Source organism: Equus caballus, chromosome 13 (genome assembly GCF_041296265.1).
Source record: "Equus caballus isolate H_3958 breed thoroughbred chromosome 13, TB-T2T, whole genome shotgun sequence".
Taxonomy (NCBI): Eukaryota; Metazoa; Chordata; class Mammalia; order Perissodactyla; family Equidae; genus Equus; species Equus caballus.
In genome coordinates, this window is record NC_091696.1 from 50,908,796 (window position 1) to 50,933,603 (window position 24,808).

At 45.9% G+C, this 24,808-nt stretch overlaps 1 protein-coding gene and 1 non-coding gene across 4 annotated transcripts; both read right to left on the reverse strand.

Annotated features, from left to right (window-relative positions):
- Positions 1-3,391: 3,391 nt before the first annotated feature.
- Positions 3,392-11,714, reverse strand: ZNF263 (zinc finger protein 263). 3 transcript variants are annotated; one of them, XM_001501561.5, is made up of 7 exons: positions 10,542-11,322; positions 9,587-10,416; positions 8,545-8,725; positions 8,008-8,081; positions 7,621-7,744; positions 5,952-6,068; positions 3,392-5,433 (listed from the first exon to the last, which is right to left on the reverse strand). In XM_001501561.5, exons 2-7 carry the CDS (start codon positions 9,971-9,973, stop codon positions 4,265-4,267), a joined length of 2,052 nt encoding a protein of 683 aa, XP_001501611.1. In that variant the 5' UTR covers positions 9,974-10,416; positions 10,542-11,322; the 3' UTR covers positions 3,392-4,264. The 3 variants fall into 3 exon arrangements, 2 of the variants coding, with proteins under 2 accessions (XP_001501611.1, XP_023472217.1); XM_023616449.2 differs by having other exon boundaries at positions 9,587-11,714; XR_011424861.1 differs by lacking the exon at positions 8,545-8,725 and having other exon boundaries at positions 9,587-10,851.
- Positions 11,715-17,340: 5,626 nt separating this feature from the next.
- Positions 17,341-23,268, reverse strand: LOC106781561 (uncharacterized). The gene is made up of 2 exons (XR_011424875.1): positions 22,585-23,268; positions 17,341-20,966 (listed from the first exon to the last, which is right to left on the reverse strand). It is a non-coding gene; the product is annotated as an uncharacterized protein (transcript).
- Positions 23,269-24,808: the final 1,540 nt, after the last annotated feature.

The following is a 24,808-nucleotide window of genomic DNA, read 5'->3' on the forward strand; positions in this document are numbered from 1 at the left end:
GGGGCGACCATAGAGCGCCCGCCGGCGGGCCAGAGCTGCCGGGATGGGGAGCGGGCCCGAGGGGAGGGCGCAGCGGCAGAGCGCCCGCCGGCCGACAAGACCGGCTGGGGCGGGGCGGGCAGTAGGAGAGGCGGGTCCAAGGCCCTGCGCCGAGGGTGAGGGAAGGTTGGTCGGGACCGGCTGCTGAGCGCTTTTGTCACAACCTTTGCCCGTCCTGGGGCCGCCTCGAGAGCCGTCTTCGTTGGGACCAGCCGGGTGGGGCAGGCGGGCGGTTTTAGGGCTTGGTGCCTCGTGCATGCTGTCGGCGGAAGGCTAAGCTGCGGAAGCCACGGATTCGTTTGTTCTGCCTGAGAAAGGACTGACGTCTTTGGTTCTGGATATCATTCCCGAGGACTAGAGCTCCTCCGAGAAACCCAGGCACCTCACTCTTGTTCCGGTGGCTGAGGCAGGAGTCCTAAACTTAAACTGGACCTTCTCCTAGGAGAGTGCGGAATCCCCTCAAGGGCAGCTTCATCTTCAGAGTGGGGAACCACACCCAGGTTCTAGAACGTCTTCCTGCCTTGAGGGCAAGTAGGGTTGGAGAGGCAAACTCAATTCCTCATTATGTCCAAAAACATACCCTAGGATCTCGGAAAGAAATGTCTTACTATTTTCTTGCCCCACCCTTTCTGCCTGGGAAAATCTTACTATCTCCCTGGAGCAGGTTTGCATCCTGATGAGTCACCAGTTTCATTTCTGATTGAAGCTTCTGGGACATTCAAGGTGTCCCAGTGATGAATTGAGGACTTTAACTGGAAGATTTGTCACAATGTTTCTGTAGTCTGAGCCATTTTTCATCAACAATTTTGTCGTTGTCGAATGTACCTAGACCATTCCCGCTGCCTCCTAACTGCGTAACAGCAAGGCAAGACTCAGCCCCTCTTAGTAAAAATTATATGGTCAGAAGGAATTATCAGTCTCTCTTTCAAGAATGGAAGTCAATTTTTAATCAGAAGTGCTTACAAGCTCGATTGAAGGCCAAAAGAAAATGCTTCTAATAAATGCACTTTTGCTTTAATTCATCTTGCTATTCTTGAGCTCTGATACCCAAAGAATTTAGTCTCCTAGTGCTAACAAATTTGCTGGTTGGTTTCCTATGACACAGCTTAAGGCCTTTTTAAACATGACTTGTTTCAAATGTTTGTGAAACATTTACAAAAATTACAAGACTTAAAGCAGTGGTGTGACTTTGCACTTTCCAAAATTGTATCAGTTGATAATGTAAGGATAATACTGCACCAGTATTATCAGTAACAGCAACAGTAAGCAACAGTAAACTCTTCCTAAAAGCGTGCAGAGTCCAAAAGCTCAAATTTCAGACTATGGTATTGAGACCTGTAAGTTCTTTCATTACTGCAGTAAAAATTCTTAAAGTGATTTCTGGAAAAAAAAAACCACAATGTACTGCCTGGTTTCACACATATTCCCATCTCTGGCATTACAAGCTTTGTCCTCACTGATGGCTAGCCTGCTGCCTTTGCTAGGCTTTTCCACATTGCTTAAATGTGGTACTGATTCTCCACCAGGAGCTATTCTGCTGGTCTCATGTGCTACTTTTGCTTTAAGGATGTGTGGCTATTGCTCAGTATGTCCATATCTCCCAGGTCTCCTTTGTACCCATTTGGACTGAGGGGGCAGGGGTCTTTATTGCCCCCAGCGTCAGTCTCCCATTGACATAAAAGCCAGCTGGAGTCTGTTCTGGTTTCTTTTTCAAGTGGACTAGCAGGTTAACATATGAATGTAAAAAGTGTATGTGTGTAAAATAAGTATGAATGTAAAAAGCATATACTTGGGCATCCCTTGCAATGACCTCACAGGAGCCTGCAGTAAGGGCCTCTGATGTGCTTTTTGAAATAGGGCTACAAGGGAAGAAGTCATCAATCTTGCCTGTCAATAGTTGACTGCTCCACGAAATTTCTGCCTGCATGGTCGTACAGTGATCTCAGTGCCAGGTGCTTAGAAATAAGGCAATCTTGCCAGTATTATCTGCCCATAGCTGGCACATATAAATGAGTACTTTCTCTGTGGCAGCAACTGTGCTAAGTGTTTTACATACAATATTTTGTGACATCATCTCTTAAAACAAGGCCAGGAACAGCTCTGCATGTGAAGTTTGCTAGAAGGGGAGCTGGACTGAAGACTGGACAGAAAGCCTTTTTAGTGACAGGAGTGAATACCTGGGAATCCTTGTTGCTCGAGCCTTAAGCTGTGATGCTGTAAGTAGGAGCAACACCAGTTGGACATCTTAAGATCTGCATGGATGGTTTATTGGGGGAGTGGGGGGACAGGGAGGGGTGCTTTCCACTCTCATGAGATTTACAATCCTCATAAGTTGCCAAACCAGAGAGAGTGCTTAGTAACATCAACTTTACACCATCCACCCATTTCATGGCAATGGTAGCCACATCAGCCCTGCCCTGCTCCTACCACTGTTGATCCTACATTAATCTCTCTCAAATCCTCACTCACTTCCCCCGCCCCTCAACCCCCACACTACCATGCCCCCTTCTGGATAAGAGAAAGGAAGATAAATGAGAAACAGTAAGATTTTTAAAAAATTGGCTCAGAAAACCAAGGAAAAACTCATACTAAACTGAGGCAGGGCTGAGACAACACTGATAACGGGCAGGGCATGCAGGGTTGTTTGCTTCACTTAAAATTGCTGTATTTGATAGCCAGTTGCTAATGGAACATTTCATCTTTTTCTCCCAAAGAACAACTAGTTAGATGTTTTCCTCCGGGGCCAAATCCTGAGATGTTTTCCTGGCATCCAAATTTCCTACTCCTGGAATACTTCCTGGTATCCCACCTCTTTCCCATACATACACTCTCCTAGAATTCCTATTCCTGATTCCCTATTCTAAAACATAATGTTTTCCCCTAATAATTTTGCTCTCTCTTATAACTTCCCTCCATTAATGGGCTATATCTGTTATATCAGGACCATCTTTCCTGGGAGTCATTTGCAAGACCAAAATATTCTATCTTTGAAGAGCTAGATCTTCTTCTGCTACTTTGCAAGAAAGTAAACATTCTGAACAAAGAATCAGACTTTTTTTTACTGTTGTACACTACAGAAGGAAAAAAACCTTCTGGGAGACCCTTATGATAACATCACCCCAAGCGGCCACTGGATTTGACTTTTTGTTACCAAACAGCAGTCCAAGCCTGGAGCAGGCCAGGGCCACATCCTTCTTCACCGGACACCTACCCTGTCTGCTGCCACCTTTCTCAGAACCTTCCCAACCAACTGTAAGACCACAAGGAGAAAGCAAGTCCTCTAACCAAAGCAGACAGGGGACATATCAAGACTGGAGGCCAAGACAAAGGCCCTCAATGAAGAGTCACAGACTTTCATGTCTTCTAAAGATATTTATTACCATTCCAACAGATTTCAACAGGGAAAGGCATGATCCTTAATTTCCAAGTCTCCTATGGAACCCACTGAAGACTCCAGAGCTCTGTTTGTCTTTCTCTGACAGAGGTGGGGGAAGTCTCGATCTCTGCAAAAGGTAAACTAATTCAGATTTCGGTTTCCTCTGCCAATTCCTGGGCTAACCTGCAAATCCCACCTTGCTATTTCCTTTAGGTCTGATTCCTTTTTGTCTGAGGTGACATTTACATGCATGGCCTGCCAAAGGGCCTTCCTGTCAGGCCATTGAGGGGTGCTGTGGTGGCTGCCCTGGATTGCTCATGGCTTCCCAGCCAGGGCTTTGCTGAGAGCTGCAACTCACCACCAGTCCTTCCTTGCCTCCAGCTGGTTTCCCAAGAGACTTGGCCCCTCTTCTTTGGTCTCAGGGCTTCAGAAGCCCAAATGCTCCTGCTGTGTGTCCCAAGTGAGGAAGCAGTGATAGAAAGTCACATGGATTCCCAAAGTTGTTCGGATAGACCCTGGACACAATAAGGCACTGAAATCACAACTTGGCTAAATATACTGCAGGAGTAGATGCTCCCTGGGAAAGGGTGGACCAGAGAATTCTGCCCTGAGCGGATCACCTCAAAGACTTGCCATCTTCAGTAGTTCAGGCAAAATTCCTTTTTAGTTTTATGCTATTCTTGTGCTGCCTCTGTACCTCCCTCAAAGTGAACCTCCCCCCAGTTCCTCTTTATACTAATTACCTTAAAAACAGATCATTTGGTCAGTTGAACAAGGAATACCAGCTCTTAACAACAGGACCCTCTAAATATGCCACCTTATCTGGGCGAAAAAGAAATCCAGTTGTTTCTATCCAGTGTGAGTTCTCTGGTGACTCATAAGGCGTGAACTCCGAGAAAAGCTTTCTCCACATTCAGAACATTTATAGGGTCTCTCTCCCGTGTGGGTTCTCAGATGACGAATCCGATTTGAGCTGTGAGAGAAACTGTCTCCGCACTCATGACACGTATAGGGTTTCTCTCCCGTGTGAATTCTCTGGTGCCTGATTAAGTTGGATCTATGAGAAAAGTTTTCCCCACAAAGGGTACATTTATATGGTTTCTCTCCTGTGTGTGTTCTCTGATGTCTGGTGAGATGCATGCCCTGCCGGAAGCTTTTCCCACAAGTCAAACATTCAAAGAGTTTCTTCTCTGCCTTGTGGGTTCCATGATTTGTAAGAAAGAGGGTGCTATCACTCATTGCTTCCCCACACTCAGAGAAGGGGTAAAGCCTCTCTTTCTCATGAGTTCTTTCATGTATGACCAGGTGTGAACTTCGAGAGAAACTTTTTCCACACTCAGCACACTTATAGGGTCTCTCTCCTGTGTGAATTCTCTGGTGCCTAAGGAGGTTAGAACTGTGAGCAAAAATCTCCCCACACTCGGAGCACTTGTAGGGCTTTTCACCTGTGTGCGTTCTCTGGTGCCTGTGCAGGTTGGAGTTGCAAGAGAAGCTTTTTCCACATATGTTACATTGATAGGGCTTCTCACCCGTGTGGGTGCGCTGATGGCGGGTCAGATGGGTATTCTGACTGAAGCTCTTTCCACATTCAAGGCACTTATGGGCCTCCTCTCCCAAGCGTGCTCTGTGTAGTGATAAAAAGTGTGGGGTCCCACCAAAGATTTCACCACACTCCACACCCATACACAGCCTTTCTGCTGCATGTATTCTCTGGTGCCTAATTAGGTTTGAGTTATTAGAGAAATTTTTGCCACACAATGGACATAAATGGAGTTTCTTCGGCTGCAGTTCCTTTGGTCGCCCCAGTTCTCTGCAACTTATGGTCCCCAGTAAGGACTGCTCCATCTGATCCTCTGGGGGAGGCTCCCAAGGCCCTTCTGCCCTGTCCTGAAGCCTTCCCTGCTCAGGACTCCAGGGTACGTCTCCTCTGGCCTGTCCAGGCAGCAGCACCTGAGGGTGGAGACTCTCAGAGGAAACAGACTGAGCACTTTCTTCCCGGTTCTCAAATTTCTCTTCCCCTGTTAGAGGAAGAGAAACCAAACCCCCACATTATTTCTATACAGGAGAAAAAAAAAAATCTGACATGTCTGCTACTCCCTATAGGTCAGAAGTCCAGAAGGACTGGTTCTACCTCAGTTTCCCATTTTTCCCATATAGGTAAAGCACTCTAGAGAGGCATCTGGATAAGAGGTGGCACCATCACTCAGGAATCAGAGCTCAAGACTTGTCTTAAATTCCCTGTAGGGGCCCCCACCTCCCTCTCCAACTGAGCCTCTGGCTTCTGCCCTTCATAAATGGATGGGATGGAGCAGGGCTGGGACTAGGGTGGGCCAGTGAGCCCAGGAGTGAATGCCTCCTTACATTTTGCATTCTGAGTGCCTTGCCTGCCTCACTGGGATGAAACTGGGCAATGGCTACACAGAAAGCAACTACCTCCTGGCAGCAGTGATGGGCTAGCCCTACACCCATACTCTCAAATGCCTTACTCCCAACAGTGGGAGGCTAGCTGGACAGGTTGCTCATCTTCATTCCTTACCTGGAGCTGGGCTTCTGGGGCTCAGGCCTTCCTTGCAAGTCTGAACACTGGGATACCATGGCTTTCCTGCTTGTTCCACCTGGGTGCTCAGGGCCTCCTGACTGGGAACCTGAGACTCTGTACATAATGAAAAAAATAAATTTGTCAGCACTTTCCTCTACCAGGCAGGGAAAACAAAGATAGCCTGGTTCCCTGCCCTCAGTAGGAAGATATAGAAGGTGCAGTAAGTCTAACAGCAATTACTTGGAATACACTCTAAACTGTTCTCACTGGTTATACCTCTAGGGAAAGAAATTAGGAAAGAGAGAATATGGCTTTTTTCTTTTTACACTTTTGTAGCACTTGGGGTTTTTTACAAAGAGAATGTACACTTTTGTAATTAAAACAACAATCAAATGAACATGGTCAGAGTGATCAGTTCCTTGAGGAATCAGTTTAATGTTGTAAAAAGCCTTGACTCTTACGGATAAATATAAAATAGAACTAAATTTGACTGGATAACTGCAGAAAGAGAAATACAACATCATGGATAATCAGAAAAGGATCTGGGGCTCTGAGAGGGCCCTGAGGTTAAAACCCAAAAGTACCATTCCTGTGTTATGCTAAAAACAAAATCTCACTCCAACTCCAGCAAACATGGACTTTAAACAGTTTAGTTCCAAGAACTTATCATCTGAACTTCGCTTCCTCTTTAGCACTCACTGAAAGACCTGTGCAACTTAGGGCACCAAGCCACGGCCCAGTGATGGAGAACTTGAAGGTCCTAATGAAGGGAACCAAATCCAGTAATGCCCCCTTTGCGGAATTAGTGCAAGTGAGCTGACAGCTGTGTTTCTCTTTACATAAACCTGAGGTATGAAAATCAAGTCCAGTGTGACACTTTTCTACCATGAGTGTCAATGTGGCTATAACTGTAATGTACATAGTCCTGTTTTACATTGTTTTTAAGACTTCCCCCAACTTTTTGAGAATTTTCATATATACAGAAAAGTTGGAGGAATTACACAATACCTGTATACTCTCTACCTAAAACCAACTTCTAGTTTTTTGTTACATTTCATAGACTTCATTTTTAATCTGTGTAATGGTTCAAGACATACATGCATCTTAATTTATTTAGCCTGTTAATTATTATATATATATGATGTATAATATATATATATAATTTTCAAATTTCCAGAAGGCCTTCCTCCTATCCTCAATTTTTAAGGGCTGGGATAGCTGCTAAGCTGGAATGTTGATGCCAGTGCACCTGAAATTTGTGCTTTGGGAAGGGCCTAGAAATATTAATGGAGCATAGAAAACGTAAGTGAGGTCAGATGAGTAAGCATCTCAAAACTGCAAGGCATCAAGAACTTAAAGAGTCCCACAGCATCCTGGGATATTGAGTGTGTGCATGATGCGGAATGTTGGGTCACTGGATTTGATTTGTTTTGCCCTGCGAAGTCCATTAACGCTCAGACTCCCTGCCTTTAGCTCTGGCAGCTAGGGCCCATAAGTGTGCCAACTGTGCCACTTGGCAGATGTTTAGCTGATCTTGGTGCAGGGGACTTTAGATAAAGGGACATCTTCTGGCAAAATTCAGAACTTATGTCAGGGAGGTGAGTGGCTAAGGGACAGGACCTTGGTCAGAAAGGGCTGTCTTCATCCCTGGAAAAGAAGTCCTTACCCAGTGAGTCCACATTCTCATAACTGTCCTGCACCGTGTCCCTGGAGAGGGCCCTCTTACTAGGATCTTGATGCCCCCACTCCTGGGAGATGTACATAGCCACGTCCTCTAAGCTCTCAGGCAACTGAAACAGCATAAGATCTCCTTTAGCCTCTGAGGCACCAAGAACAATTCAAGCAAAATCATGGGTTAAAGGGGCAAAAAGGGAGGGTGGGCAGACAAGGACACATTTCATGGGGAAGGGTATCAGGCTGACAACTGAGGTGAGGAGGGAGATGCTCATGGTGAGGGAGAAAGGATCCTCTCCAAGTGGCAAAAGGACCCACCCCCACAAGAGCAAGGTGGTGGGGTGCTGCTGAGGGGAGACAATGGGAACTTCCACATCACCTGGGGCCCAGTCATCTCCTTGTCTTCCATGTTTCCTTCAGGAGGAAAGAGCGAAAGCCAGGAAGCAGCCAATGCTGAAGGTGACAGAAACCACGATGAGAATGGCATTCCTAATTCTTGGCAACCCAATGATTATTACAACACAGTATCCATTTCCCAACACCCAGTCTCTGCTCTGAGGATTAGACACTGAACAAAAGAAGGCAAGAGAGGCATAATAATGTGATATCCAGAAAGAAGAGGTGAGGGTAAAGGAATGCCAGCACTCTTCCCTGCTGGCTTGCAGCATCCAAGCCCTCAATCATTCATCTAGCTCTAAATGTCTCTGTTCTGCATACAAAAGGGCTTACTAAGAGATCCCCTTCCCTCCCACCCCCAGAAGAACCCAAACCACCACTTCTAGACATTTCACTCCACATCTGGGAACCCTGAGGTCAGAAATTCCCTCTCCTTGGCAGAGGTGCTCCATCCTGCTGGCATGAGGGGCAACCCCGAAGCCCCTCCTCCCTCCCACCTGCCCAGATAACTGTTCCTCACCCCTCTCCTTTACAGCCTGGGGGTCCCTTTTGGGGCTGGGGCCTAGCAGCTCCTGCAGCCTGGGGCCAGGGCTTCGCTCAGTCTCCATTGGCTCCAGCTTGAAGCTCGGTGACTCTCGTGCTGTTTCCAGAGGCAAAGGCTCCTCCAAAAGCACTTCTGTTCCCCGCCCACGGTTTGTGACCTGGGAACCAACCCACATCACTCATCATCACAACAGGGCCTGATAGGAAGGGAAATTACTACAGAATTCTGAGGGCAAGCCTTCAACAGAGAACGGCTGGCGATCCCTTTGGACCCAGCAAGAGAGAATGGTTTACACTACAGTAAGTGATCCCAGAAAATGTGTTGGGGGGTGGGGGGATCCTGCTTCCAGTGCACACCTCCCCCACACAGCTCTTCTAACACACTTCACTCCCTCTTGCTTTCCCCCAACTTTTCTGGATGCTTCCATTCCTCACTACTGGATAAGTTAAACGAGTAGCCCTAGGGGCAAGTGCCCTCAGAGTCTCAGTGCCAAACTGTTTTTTCTAAGTCCGCTATTAACCGCCACCCAGCTCTGCAGAGGAGACTAGACTGCTTACCCTAATATAACAATAACAGCTGTTAAGTAATAACGATAAGCCAGTAGTTGATCAAAACTACATGCTGCTCTCGCTAACCCCCAAAGCAACTCTAGAAAGGTATTTTATCATTCTCATTTTACCGGTGGCAAATCTGAGACCCAAAGAGATTAAGTAATTTGCCCAAAGTCACAAAGCTAGTGCGGAGCAGAGTGAGGATTTGAATCCTACGAGACAACTCAGGGGGCTGAGGGGCACACTAACGCAGGTGCACTGCCTCCATGTGGAAACAGGGCACTCTTCACTGCTCACTGCCGACTTGGGGAAAATATGGAGAATTTTTCTGACTAAACTACCAAAAGGCCTCTTGTCCATGTAGGCTCTACTCAGAGGAACCAAGTAAATTCGTGTGGGGAACTGGGCCAGCGCTATGCCCCAGTCCTCGGGGCCAAACAAACCGCAGATAAAACTCTTTCTCCCACCTGTTGCCTCGGTCTCTCAAGCTCTCTCTGCATATCCTCCACAAGGGTCACCGCTTCCTCGCCACTCTCCGGATGCAGCTCCTGCACCCTGCTCTGGATCTCCTGGGGCAGGATGGTCAGAAACTGCTCCAACACCAGCAACTCCAGGATCTGCTCCTTGGTACGCATCTCAGGCCGCAGCCAGCCATGGCAAAGCTCCTGGAGCCGGCTGAGAGCTTCCCGGGGCCCAGCGGCCTCCTGGAAGCGGAACCGTCTGAAGCGCAAGTGGGAGGCCTCCGGGCTGGGCCCTGGGTCTGGCGGGGGCAGCTCCTGACTCCAGACGCAGTCCTCCTCCAGTTTCACTATCAAGAGCCCTTCCCGCTCCTGGGAGCCCGGGCCCGATGCCATCGTCAGGCCTCCGGAGCGCCTTCGCCCCGAAACCAGCTGCGCCTGGCTAGAAAGGCGCCCCGAGCTCCGCCCAAGGATGGCAGGGGTCGGCAGGAGCTGGGGGGGCCTGGGGCTTCAAGTCACGGCCGAGGAGCCCAGCTCCAGACCGGGCGCAGCCAGCTCCGGCGCCTTGAACTCAGTCGGTCCCGGGTGCAGCCGCGCTGGCCCCCTAGCCCACTCCCGCCAGGACTTCCCCGAGACACGACCCCAGCGCCTCACGTCTCCCCTCGCCACGGACTCACGCAGGAGTCGGCGCTCGGCTCCCAACCGGAAGTCTCGGCGCGCGAGTTAGGCGTCCACAGCCAATGGTGCCAACTGCCGGATCACGTTCCGAGAACTTTGGCGCCCATTGGGTCAGGTCTTGCCACAGACTCACCACCGACCAACCAGAAGGGAAGATTTGTCTGCAGGGGCGGGACGAGCTAGGGGCCAATTGGAGACGAGAGCAGGGGGCCGAGAGCCCAGAGGCAGCTGGAGGCGACCCGGGTAGCCAAATCGATTTCCAAGCCAGGTGTGACCGGCGGGTTACCTGGGTTAGAATCCCCCGGAAAGCTTGCCAAAGTGCAGACTCTGGAACCACGCGGTCCACTGCGTCAGAGTGTCGGGGTGGGCCTGGAAATCTGAATTAACAAGCTCCCCGGAGAAATTCTTCCCGCACAGCCAAATCTGAGAATCACTATCCCGGTCATAACAGACTTAAAGGCAGTCTCCACCCGCTCCGGTTACCGGGAGCTGCAGGGTAGGGCCCCACTGGCCCCGGCGGCCTGAGCGGCACGTGAGCCAAGAGCCACTGGGCCACCCACTCGGCACCTCAGGGAGGCGCGGAGGCGTACCCACCTGCCCTCGTCAGCGTCGCCGCGGGGCCTGCCGGGAGATGCAGTCCGTGGCGCGACCCACACGTGCGCCTGCGCCCTGGGCAGGTGCCAGAGAGGCAGAGAGTCGCAAGCTGGTGGCGTGGTTCTGGTGGCAGGCTAGGGTCCCGCTTTGGGCGGCCGGATGTCCTTGCGGGTAGCTCGGGACCCGGCCCGCGCCACTGGCTTCCGGTTTTAAACCTGATTTTAAACTTACCTGGAATATGCCGTTCATTGTCTAGCGCGGTGGGGGCAGGATCCTTATTCATCTCCCTCCTAGCTCGGCCGTGAACTTTCATCGTGAGGAGCGAATGAAGGGAAACTCAGAGGGTCGATTCCCTGGCTGGCGCAGTCAAAGGCGTTGTGTCGGTGAGGGGAGGGCCGCCCAGTTGTGAGGCAGGGGTCCACGGCCAAGGTCAGCCCAGCTCCTCCACTCCCTCCAGCGACGGTCAGGCCCGTGGGCTCAGGAGATAGAAGCGACGTTGGAGTGAATCGTGACAACCAGTAACCGTTTATGGAGCGCCTGCTTACATGCAGCTGGCTACATATACAATACACAGAATTGTAGCAAGCAGACGCTATTATCACCCCATGACAGATAACGGCACCACTTGCCCAGGGTCACACAGATAGTCTGTCCCTGAAGTTCAGGCTACCGTGATGGTAAAGGGTGATGCGGGGACGGAGAGGGTCGACTTTGGATGACTGGGTGGAAAAAGTCCTTAGGATTATGTTTTTTTCTCGTTCCACTCCGGGAAAAAGCTCTCCAAGGTGTTGTGGCAAATGCAGGTCTAGAGGTCTCATAGCGCACGGGCAGCGCAGCGGGCAGGTACAGGTCCATTTCAGAAAACCTTGTTAAGAAATGTGACCTCAGAGTCCTCCAACACCGTTTTCATGTTTCAGGAGACTAGATTCTAACCTCATAACCACTTCTCTGCATTTACTGTGTCATCTCCAACAAATTATTAAATCTCGCTAAGCCCCAAACCTCAGTTCCCTCATCTGTTTTGAGAGGATAATGCTATACCCACCTTCTAACACTGGGTGAGGATTAATGAGCTATCATATGTAGGATGCTTATAACGGTATCTGGCACTTAGTATGAACTCAATAAATATTAGCCGTTCTTAATCCAGAGCAAATTGCTGAAGCCCTACCTTACCCTATCTCGTAGAAAAGCCTCTAGGATTATTATTGCAGGATGTGGGGAATGTTTGTAAAACTACACATACCTTGAGATGGGAAGTAAGAAAGATGAATCATTTGTTATCTAAGTTCCTTTTGATTTTTGGTTATTAATGGGTACTTAAAGCTAGATAGACTTTCAGAATTATTCAAAATTATCATTAGTATTCCTCTATTTCTTTGAGGCCTATCTATATTCAGGCAGAGAAAATAGTTGATATTTGACTGGGAGTGGGGTTATAGGCCAGGAGATCTGTAGGAGTTCATCTGAGGCATAAGTTCTTAACCTAGGGTCTATGAAATTCTAGAGCAGCACTGTCCAATAGAACCTACTATGATGGTGGCTACTGAGCACTTCAATGCAGCTATTGTTGGTAAGTGCTACCTAGTGGCTGCCATGTTGGTCAGTGCAGTTCTAGAGGGTCACATGGATGGATTTGGAGATTTTGTAAACTTTTTGATAGTGTATGCAAAATTGCAGGTGTATGTGTATATTTTAGGAAGTGGATCCGTGGCTTTCAGCAAGTTCTCAAAACCGTCAAAAAGATCAAGAACCCCGGCTTTGGGGTTTTGGTGAAAAATAAGTTAAGGGAAGTAAGTAGGCACTCTTGTAACCACTGTTGATTCTGCTTTCTTATATTTGTTTATCCTCAACTATAGGTGGCTCCTTGACTATTAAAGAGAAAAACAAATCTGAATCTTAGATAAAGACCCTCTGCCACTTCTGCTCTTAGTTCTCCTGAGTACTAGATTTTGTCTCCAGAGGTGCTTTCAGTCCTTACGTAGGTCTTATAGGTTCCCTTGCACTCAGGGGGGACAGTTGTCTGTGCCTGGTTTTCAGACTGATATTTGATGAAATTCTCAGTGTTAAGGCTTTCAGGTCTGTGCTCTTTGGCATAGGAGTAGACAAATGAGAAGCTCCTGTCATTCTGAAATGCTGCTTTTCCTGCTTCTCACTTTAGAATATCCTGGCCTCCAGGCTTCTGCCACCCTAAGCCTTTGCTGCTAGCCACTCTCGCTGGTTCTGATTTCTTCCCATTTTACTCGACTATATCTTCCCCGTGATCTCAGGCTTAGGGTTTGTTTTACTTGTACCACATTACTCTTTGATCCCACTCTTAGCTTTGAAATCCAATCATAAATAAAATACTGACTTCAAATGGCATTCCATTTGAAATGCATTTTATTTTTATTAATTTGAAATATATTGTCTTTTCTCCATGAAAATGTAAAGTAAAGCATTTTGCTCCACTTCCAATATTTTGATAAAAAATTCTGGAATTTAAATTTTCCTTCAGATTAACATTAACCAAACTAACTTGCTAATATTGTTTGGTAATGTTAATATTTAAACAGTTTCCTCTATTTGGATCTTAAATCACTATTTACCAACCCACATTTTAATGCAGACCAGTAAATTTTGTCAGAGGTGAGGAGGGAGAGGAAGGGACACAGAAAGAGGTTGTAAACTATAAGTGCTCTCAGTCAGGGAAGAGATGGTAGGACATGGCAGGAAATTGAGCTGGGGAAAATTTTGCTAGTTGTCTTAGATTGCTGGAAACACTGTTAGTTGTTTTGGTTAATTTCAAGATAATCCACTTCTAGACTTCAGCTAAAAGAAACATATAAAGATGGTTTTTTACTGGGTTACCAACAAAACCCAGTTCAGATACCAATTTGTATTTGAAAATCTCTTAACTGAAATTAATCCATTTTTTACCTCTGTCTTTTCTTTTGGGACGGAATGTTTCTCAGCTTAAATACAGTCAGAATTTTGGGAACATTTACTTTACGTTTTAGACCTAACTTAGATCATTCTATCATCCAAATATTCAAAAGATAATGTAAAACTAATATAGTGCAATTACTTCTGCGTTAAAGTCAATGCACTATCATCATAACCATCTGTGGAGAGAGAACCCTGAGAACTCCAACGTGGAAAATCCTCACTGTTAGACTTACTGAGTACCAGAGGATTCATTCAGGAGAAGAACCTCACAAGTCAAAAGCTTCCTTTGTTCAGACTTTTATAGATACCAACATCTCCACACAGAGAGACCCTATGAATACACTACATTTTATGGAAAACAATTTGACAGTGTGTTTTAAGAATCTTAAAATGGTTCTCCTCTTTGATCAAGCAGTTCCACATCTGAGAAACTATTCTGAGGGGGGAAAACAAAACAGCCACAACAAAAATACAAAAATAAAAGTCTTTACACACACGCACACACGCACACACACACACACACAGAACCTCCAATGGTTACCCACTGCTCTAATAATAAAGCATAGATTCCTTAACAAGGCTGTAAAGATCTTCATGACACAGGCCCCTAACAAGCAACACACACTGCAGTTGACTCCTGCCCCTGCTCCGGGACAGAATCACTTCTGGGCTTATATGGTGTTTTGTTTAGGCCTCATTTGTAGCAATTAACACAATTCACCTTAGCTGGGAGGGTCAGTTGCAATCACACATACATATGACTTGTGTCCTCCCCTGCCTTTCCAATATACATATATCAACATCCCACATGTGAGTGGAGTTTTATAGGGTAGAGAACATCTATTGCTCATCTCTTCATCCCTTAAAGTGCCCTGTACATACTAAACCTTAATAAATGTTTGTAACGTTGAATCAATAAAGATGTGAAATATGGGGCCAGCCCAGTGGCGTAGTGGTTAAGTTGGTGAGCTCTGCTTTGGTGGCCCAGAGTTCGCTTGTTCACAGGCACAGACCTAGGCACCACTCATCAAGCCATATGTGGCAGCATCCCACATACAAAATGGAGGCAGATTGGCACAGATGTTAGCTCAGTGACAATCTTCTTCAAGCAATAAGAGGAAGATTGGCAACAGATGTTAGCTCTGCCAATCTTCCTCACACACACAAAAAAAGAGGATATGAAATAACTCTTGGAAAATAAGAACATAGCGTTGCATGGATATGCCTAGTTATACTTCTGAGCATTTTGAAAAGATAAGGGCAAAAAACAGTGCCCACCCTATAAGTACTATAAAGATTAAGTGAAATATATTGACATGCAGGCTCTATACAAAATAAACTTTCAATAAATATCAGTGTATTTTATTTCTAGTCTTTGTTGTTTAATGATAAAAGCATTTAAGGTTATGAGTTTCCTCCTAACTGCAGCTTTGGTTACATCCCATAATTTTTATATAGAATATTCTCTTTATTGATGATTTCAAAATAGTTTGCCTTTGCAGTTTTTACTTTATTTCCTCTTTGAGCTAAGAGTTGGTCAACTGATCAAGCTGGTCAAGAAAATTTTCCTCTTAAATTTTTTTAATTGCATTGATTAGAAAATGAGAGTCATTCTATTTCTGCTTTGAAAGTTCATTTAGGTTTTCTTGTAGAGTTGAATTTGATAAAACTTAAGTATCCTAAAGGCCCTAGAGAACAAGGGTTTTCTATTTGTAGGACACAAATCTAGAATAGTCTTGGACATCTCAAGTACTTTTCTATCTTTGGAAGCATCCTTGGTGCTTGTGTGAAGGGGAAGTGAGATAGAGGAGTTTGGCTTGCTTCTCATTCTGTCTCTGTGAGTTTTTTACTACTTCTTCCCTGTTAGGAGGTTTTAAAAAAACCAAAACTATTCTATGGATTTTATAAAGCAATTGTTAATAGCTATCTAGCTATTAAAGTTGGCAATAAAAATAGGTGGCTGAAGGACCTATAAGAGAATTCATCCCTTTCTCTAGCTGAGACAGTCCTCCCTAAGATGCCATAGTTGTTTGTCATCTTGAAAGCAGAGAGAACCTGCAGGGGCCATGTTAAGAATTTTGTAATTGTGACCTTCCAGAATCTGTAGGGATTCTTTCACAGTGTGTTGAGGATATTGTCAAGGCAAACATCAACGAAATCAGGGAATAAACTGGTGAATCAGCTCACAAGGGGCTCACAATATGGTGGGGGGTGAGAGACATTACACTTTGCCCTCCTGTACACACAGTCACCTTCACATTCCCAAAAAACTATGCTGAGGGCCCTCCAGGTATCTTCATGATCTTTAATTCTGAAATGAGTACCCATCCCAAAATCCTCTTTCATTTCTAGACTAGTGGTCTGGGCTGAATAAGCTCAGAAATGACCAAAGCTCAGGCTTAAGCCTCTGAGCCTGGGTCCCTGCTTCCTCTCCTCGAGTCTCCTGTAAAGATGTGGAACGGGGTGGGAAGGAGAGTTCAGCTCTTGGCCTCTCCTTAGCACTTACAGTCAGTTTAATCAGCCCCAAATCTGGGTGTTGTAACAACTAGGGTGGCGAGATTATTTTCCCCTGAATGAGATACAGGTCAGCTTCCATCCATCTTTTCCACTTTGTGTTGTCAGACAGGACTTCTCAGAGGTCTAGCAAAGCCTATCCCCACACTATTTAAGGCTCCTAGGAAATTAAAATATTATTAAAATTGTGGTATATTTTACATATTTACATTTAACATCTTTAACACCCAATGTAAGAACACGACTGGACGTTTTACTGGAGATAATTTCAAAAATCTAAGACTTGAGGCCTTTCATAAAGGTGAGACCTTACCAAATGGCCCTGGGAGAGGCCTATCCATCCTTACTTTGCATTCAATCATAACTCTCTAGCCATTTCTCCAAAACTGGGGTCCTTTCCTAGAGGGGAGGGAGAGTCCCCTAATTAGCAGCAAAGAAAAAGTGGCTCCTCACATTGCCCTGGGGTGGAGACATACCTCCACTGCCTTATCTCCCAGGACAACACGGTTCACCGTGGACAGGGTGGAATCCCTATTCCTAAGATGTTCCTCTCAGGGTCCTCCAAATGCTAGAGAATCCCCAACATACACCAGTGGGAGAAGGAAAAGAAAGGAAAACCTGCTCTTATTATCCCAATTCCTCTACTTTCAAGCTGAGGGACCATATATTATACTGAGCAGGCCCTCAATGTTTACTGAATCAATGACCTTGACAATGTCTCCAAGTTTGGTTTCTACATCTTTTGTGGTGGTTTTAAAACACAGCTGCAAATTCTTTGCCAGTTCTCCCATCAAGAAGTTAGATCTATTTCCCCCACCTCTTGTATCTGGGCAGCTTGTGACTGCCACCAGTGAAATACAATGAAATACAGATGCAGTGTGATTTCTGATGTGAGGTCATAAAAGGCCCTTCCATCTTGTTGGCTAAGAGAACTTGTTCTGGAAGCCTACCTAAGACTCCGGCTGCCCTGAGAACACCACACACTCCACACATGGACAATTCAGAGGTGACTTACGTCTTATAAAATAGGAATAATAAAATCATAGAAATACAAAGGCATCATAACATTTATTAATTATGAATGGTGGTTACATAGGTATTTATGTTCTGTCTATTTGAACTATTTCATCAAAAAAATATATATGCAAAAAAATACATATATATACAAGGAAAGAGGCATAATAGCATAATGAACAAGGTTATCCCAGGCAATCTGTGGCTGTTGGTTTGAAGCAGAGCTTGGACTCCAGACACAAGAAGAAATCTCTTCCAGAAAGGGGAGGAAGAAAGTCATAGGTTCTACTGTGGGGAGGGTGGTGGGGAACTCAAGGGACAGGGATCTGGGGCTTTGGCTCAGGCAGGTCTTCCTGTCTGTCCTGCCTGCTCTGAGATGCCCTTAGAACCATTTTGCTCCACAAGATCCCTGAGCGAAGGACTTGCAGGGTAGGAATTGGACCCAGCACAGCCAAAAGCTGCCCACAAAGATGTTTGATCCTTGGAGTTGGCTGTAGCAAGGGGATGAAAGATGCAGCCTCTCTAATTGTAGAATTTGAGGAGGACTCCATTGGGAACAGGAGTCAGCCCTGGATAGGGAAGACCCAGCCTTTCACCATCAGTCAAGGCTTCTTGAAATTCTGTCACCAGGCTCACACAGCCAACCTATTGCTTTGCCAACAGTGATTGTTGGTTAACATTCACTAAGGAGTTGCTTCTGGAAACTACTGGTGCTGGATCAGGTACTCACAATCTAGACCAGTGGTTCCCAGCCTCGTGCACACTGGAATCACCTGGGGAGCTTTAAACGATTCTGATGTCTGGTCTTGTAGTCCATTAGGGCTGCTATAACAAAATACCACAGCCTGGGTAGCTTATAAACAACAGAAATTGATTTCTCAGAGTTCTGCAGCCTGGAAGTCCAAGATCAGGGTGCCAGTATGGTCAGGCGAGTGCCCTCTTCTGGGTTACAGACTGCCAACCTCTGTGTCTTCACATGGTGGGGGGGGGGGGGGGCTAGGGACCTCTGTGAGGTCTCTTTTATAAGATGATTAATCCTATTCATGAGGGCTCCATCCTCATGACCTAAGCAAGTCCCAAAGGCCCCACTTCCTAACACCATCACATCAGACATTAGGACTTCAGCATATTAATTTTGAGGGGACACAAACACTCAGACCATAGCACCCGGGTAACACTCCCTAGAGGCTCTGATGTATTTGGTCTGGGCATCAGGATTTTTTTAAAGCTCCCCAGATGATTCTAACGTGCAGCCAAAGTTGAGAACCACTGATCTGGACATTAATTTGAGGGATGGTATAAGGAACCAAAAGGCCTGGTAGAGGATTTCCAAAGAGGTTCTATATTTGTAATGACTGGTGAAAGAAATGAAAGAGGTGGGTGTGCTCCGTTTCAATGAAGGTTACTATAAGTCATAGGTCAGGTTGAATTTCCTGTTACAAGTCTTTATTTTTAACATTATTTAAGTGTAGTAGGTTAAAGATAGCTGCAACTTCTTTATTACTTCTTTTCTTGAGAGGGGGTGTCTAGTCCCCTTCCCCTGGTCTTAGTGACTTGCTTAAGCAATAGAATGAGAATGAAGTAGAAGTGATTTGCTGGGACTTCATAAGAAATCTTGAAGCTGCCACCTGGGGCCTCTTGGAATGCCACCTCTGGGAACATGAGCCACCATTTAAGAAGTCTGATTACCTTGAGACTGCTATGCTCTGAGGAAGCCCAAGGTATGCACATGGAAAGAGGCAGATGCTCAGTCATTTTCAGCTGTTCCAGCCATCCCAGCCCAGGCACCAGACATACGAGTGAAGAAGCCATTTTGGACATTTCCAGTCCCAGCAGACACAAAGGGAAGAAGAACCAAGGAATCACCTGGAGACAGCCAGTACTGAGGCCCAGACACACAGCCCCTGTCAATTATAGCATTCTAGCGATCTCCAGACATTTGAACCACACCAGCCAAAGCTCGAGTCATGGAGCAGACACGAGTTGACCCTGCTGCGCCCTGCTCAAAATCCTGACCACAAAATCATGAGCATAATGTTTTGGGGTGTATGTTATGCACCAATAGATAACCAGAATAACAGTAATACACGAAAAAATAGTCATTATACAAGATTCAAAGAATATAGATGTATTCAAAGAAAATGAGGAAACTTTCCCATCACCCCCTCATTTCACTTCTACTCCTTTTTTTATAGGTAACAGTCAGCTGTTCATCTTACCAGTCTCCTTATGATGTGTTTACATACATCTAAGTATTTGTTATATTTACGTATCATGCTATACATATTTTCCCAGATTTTTTTTATAACTTAACAGTGTGCCTTTGAAATGTATCTGGATCAAGATGAATAGGGTTCTTTTACTCTTAACAGCTGCACAGTATGCCATAGTATGGGTGTACCATAATTGTACTTACTATCTCCTCTGTTGATGGATATTTAGGTTGTTTCCAATGCTTGCTTTAATGAACAATTCTGCAACAAACATCTTATAAAGCAAATTTGTGTACATTCAACAATTTCTTTAGGATAGCATTCTAGAAATGGGATAAGTGAAGCAAAGGGTATGTGCTTTTTTTTTGTTTTTGAGGAAGATTAGCTAACATCCCTAAACTAACATCTGCCGCCAATCCTCCCCTTTTTGCTGAAGACTGGCCCTGAGTTAACATCTGTGCCCATCTTCCTCTCCTTTAAATGTGGGATGCCTGCCACAGCATGGCTTGATAAGCAGTGTGTAGGTCCACACCCAGGGGGCCACTGAAGCAGAACATGTGAACTTAACCCCTGTGCCACCGGGCTGGACTTAACTGCTGTGCCACCGGGCTGGCCCCAGGGTATGTGCATTTTTAAAGGTTTCTTCGGTGGTAAAATATACATAAAATGTACTAAAACTTAATTACTGTTAAGTGTATAATTCAGTGGCATTAAGTGCGCTCACATTGTTGTGCAACCATCACCACCCTCCATCTCCAGAACTATTTCATCATCCCAAACTGAAACTATCTATTAAATAATAACTCCCTATTACCCTCTCCTCCCAGCCCCTGGTGATCACTATTCTTTTTTCTGTCTCTATGAATTTGACTATTCTAGGTACCTCGTATACATGGAATCATACAGTACTTGTCTTTTGGTCTGGCTTATTTCACTCAGCATGATGTTTTCAAGATTTATCCATGTTGTAGTATATATCAGAACTTCCTTCCTTTTAAAGGCGAATAAGTGGGTAGGTACATCACTTGGCCAATGTCACACATCTGTTTAACCCTAGGGACAGTATTCTCACTCTGACCCCAGAGCCTGTGCTATGAAAGCGTATAAAGCACTCACATGATACTTGGTACATACAAAGTGCTCAAGATATATTAGCTTCAATTAGGAGTGTCATCCACTGCAGTTCCAAAACTCTGATTTTTGGTATTTTGATCCTTCCCCCACCCTCTCAACCACCACAACAGCCTTAGAAAATGTTTTTGGTGGTCTTTGATGTCCAATTTTAGCCTTGATTCTCGAAGTCGTTTTCTCCTAAATACTTCCTGCAGCATTAAGAACTGTTTCTAGCTGCTAGCTTCTGCGGAGGATGGTCCTTGCCAGTAGGGTGGGAGCTGGGTGTCCAGTGTGCTTCCAGCTGCAGCCCTAGAGACCACGCACAGGGTCACCCCCTACAGGATGACAGGAGAAATGCCACGTGAGTTTGGCTGGGATGTGCGGCTTGGTACCGTCCTATGGGTGAATGCAGTTGTCCAAAGAGTAGGGCTTTCCTGGGCAAATAGCCTTTCAGTATGTCAGTTTATCTCAATCATGTTTTTAAATTTTTAGTTTCTGCTCTTGTAGCTTCAGGGGAGCCAAGGCCTGAGATCTTACACTCTTATTAAAGAGTCTGTCTGCGTTAATTTGACGCCTGCAGTGTGCGTGTTTACTTTGGAAGTAAGTCTGTGCTGTGTTTCCTTCAGCATTGGCAAACCTCACATATTATTTGAAAACCTCACATATTTGTTTCTCTATGGGCACAGCCTGCTCTTTAAAAATCATCTTCCTAATTCTCTGTACTCCAGTGAAAAAACATTGTAGTTAATGAGGTTTTAAATTTTTGTTATACAAATAATGAGCAAAACATGAAAGTCTTACTCTAACATTTCGTTTGCTAGATTTTGCTTTGCCTAATTATTTCACACTAGTAATATATTCACAGACTATGTTTCATGTGTCATAAAATGCTTAAATGCTCATTGAAAAACACAAAAAGGCATAGAAGATATTTAGTGAAAAGCAGAACTCCCACGTCTACTTCTACTCTCTAGAGGTTGCCATGTTATTTTTTGTCTCCCTTCAGATACTTAAATTTTTAAAATATTTTTCCTATTATTTACAAACAGGATTATACTATCACGTTGTATTGTAAGTGTGGTCTTCTCATTTAATAATATTTATGGGCATCTTTGCACATTAGCACATGGAAATTACCGCATTGTTTTCAACGGATGCAGTGCAGCCCACGGAATAGATTCACCAAATTTTACTAAGTCAGTCTCCTGGTGATAGTCATTTAAGTTGTTTACAGTTTCCAACTAATTGGTAAGTGTGGCAGGGAGGGGCATGTTCCAGAAGGATGACAAAGATTTGAGTAAGAAGGTGCCCCCCCACACTACCAGGCAGGTGAATACAGTCTGTTTACCTGAGACTAGAAAGTAGTCTTGATGGGAAGTACTTAAACAAATAGAATGTTGGAACCAGAAATACAGATAGACCACGTAGTGGGATGTTCCATTTTTTTCCCCCTGCAGTACATTTGGATCAAAGGAAAACTTTCTTGAAGGTGAAATATGCAAAATAGTTAAAAGCAGGGGCTGCTCTGGCTGAGGTGGGGGTCTACGCCGAGACACCCCTGCTAGGTTCCCCTATGCGGACTTCAGGAAGTCCAGGAACCCCCGGAAATGATATACGAAACTGTAGATGCACGTCCTTTTTTCTAAACAAAACTATTATCCCACGGCCCATAGCATTTTACTAGGTTTTTCCGAAAAGAATCATAATACAGACGAGTCTAAGGATCTGTACTCTAGGGTTCCGAGGGGCAGTGTTTGAAAACCGAGAAGACGGCAGTGCTGGTGTCGGGCTGAAAGATCCATTTCTTTCACAGCTCTTATCTTGACTTGAAATTACCGTCTACTCCCCTCTCTCCACCCAAGGAGATAAGCTTCTTGGGGCAGGGGTCCTGCCGGACGTAACCATCCTCGCCATGACACACTAAGTGGTACATAGCAGGCACTCAGTAAATACCTGCTGTAAACATGAGTGAACGAGGTCTGCAGGCTCATGAGGGGAGGAGGGCTTTGGGGACCAATGGCATCCGCGAGCTGGGGGCCGCCAGGGCATCCGCCGACTCCACCGCAGGCAGCCGTACCCGGGATACCACCGGCGAAGACCCCTCTTCCTCCGTTCCCGGTGCACTGCCGCTGTAGTCTGCACCGCGGCCCAGCGCCCTCTGGGAAACGCAGGCCCCAGTGATTCCGCCCGCTCGCCCTCTGATTGGTTCCGAGTACTCCCGGGGCCCCTGGGAGTTGTAGTTCGGGTAGTCGCCGGCTCTTACGCAAATCCACCCCGGGGTACCCAGGCCGCTGCCCGGTGGCGTGCAGGGAGCTGGCCCCGGCGGTGCGTCGCGTCCCCCGGGGCTTCCCCTCCCTTGGGCAGGCCCCGCGGGTCCCCGGCGGAGATGGTGTGCAGGGCGGATCTCGACTCCAGCGGCTGCCCGTCTGTCGGGGCCCTGCACGGACACGTCCCCCTTTATCTTCCGGAGGCTCTTCCCACGACAAACCCCCTTCTGCTCTAGGCCTCTTCCCCTCGCAGCGATTGCCCAGGGAGGTGCCGCCGAGCGTGAGGCCTGAGGGGCAGGCGCCTACCTGCCCCCTTGCGCGGATACGAGGGCGAAGGCCAGGATCCGCGGGGTGTGCGCGGAAGGAGTCCTGGAGGTGCGGGCCGTGCTGGGGCGGCGAGCTCCAGTCCACCCGCACGGACACCGCCCATGTCGTGCCTGGCGCTGTGCCAGGCACGTTTGATCCATAATCTCACTGAATTCCTCCAACAACCCATTTGACAGGAAACAGGCTCAGAGAAATCGACTTGGCCAGCTCACACAGGTCCTAGATCTTGGAGTCCCGTATTTCCCCACCACTTCGTGCAGCTTCCAAACCCATGAACAATGTCAATACACGGTGGTGAGCCAGAATGACCAAAGCACAGGCCAGGAGAGGTCAGCTCAGGTGGGTGAGAGGACCGGGAGGTGGGAGTGGGAACAGGATTGTGTAAACCAAACATCAAAGGGTGCAGGTTTCCTCCTTCGCTGACTTGTAAGCCTCTGGCAGTCAGCGACTCTATGCCTAAAGCCAGCCTCCTAGTAGGGTCCCTATAAATATTGGTCGAACAAATTTTTTTTTCAATTTTTTAAAATTCTAAAATGTTTGAATACATAGAAAAATTTAAGGAGTAAAATGCACACCCACCTACCCTCCATCTAGATTTAACAATCAGAAAAAATAATGTACATAGCACTTTATAGCTTGTAAAGCCTCTTAATGTTACCATACTGCAAATGAAGGTCTCATCGGTCAGCTGATTCAGACCCATTACTGCCTCACCTCCACAAGTCAAGGCCGCCCACTGCACCCCACTTTGGGAAGCTTGCTTCCTCTCCCTCCGTTTCCATCCTGCTCAAGAGGTTGTAGGTTGTCCCAGAACTTGGTTCACCCTCAGAAAGCACAGTTACAAGTATGTTTCTCAGTGGGAGGTTCATTGCCTGGAAATTCACTTTGAACTTGAGTGGTTAGCCTCTCAAAGTCTCAGATTTCTCTCTTAAAATTCAATGTATTGGAGGGCGAGGGAGAGTTTGGGTCACAATGGGATCCATTATTTTCAACTCCAGATTACCACAGAAACTCTTTCATGATCTTCCCCAAAGTTTTTTCCATTCTCTCAATAACAGATATGTATTATATTTAAATACTATAAATGTCCATTATCATGATGGTTGGAGGACCAGGACTGATACCCCTTAGAGACTAAGCTAATTATAAAATACTTTTTTAAAACTATTTTTATTATAAAAGTAGTACATATAGATTTTAAAAATCCCAAAGTGATGCAAAAATGAAATGTAAAAAGTAAAAAAACCCTGATCACCAGAAACGGAGTAAAGGTTGGGCTGTCAGCTATGCATTACTTAGGAATAAGAGCAGAGATTGGACCCTTTGTGGCAGCTGCACTGGATCTAGATTTATCATATTCTCTCCAAATAAGGGCACCCATATGGTTACAGAGGTACAAGAAAGAGGAATTCATCAACACTTCACTTTAATTGTTAAATCAAACATTTAAAATGCATCCTGAGGGCTATAATCCTATTTTCACATTTCTTCATTTTAAAAAATCACTGGAACCTGAAAAAATGGAAGCTTTGTCAGCCTCACTTTACCTAGAAAGGCTTCAGTGTCATCAAAACACTACCTTT

Bases quoted from the DNA above. Each gene is read 5' to 3' on its own strand.
- ZNF263 (XM_023616449.2), bottom strand. From the start codon at position 9,973: ATGGCATCGGGCCCGGGCTCCCAGGAGCGGGAAGGGCTCTTGATAGTG. The intron at 8,082-8,544 runs GTGAGGAACAGT...TGTCACCTTCAG, and splicing joins CCAGGCTGTAAAGGAGAGGG to CATTGGCTGCTTCCTGGCTT. The intron at 6,069-7,620 runs GTAAGGACTTCT...CATTATGTACAG, and splicing joins TGAGAATGTGGACTCACTGG to AGTCTCAGGTTCCCAGTCAG.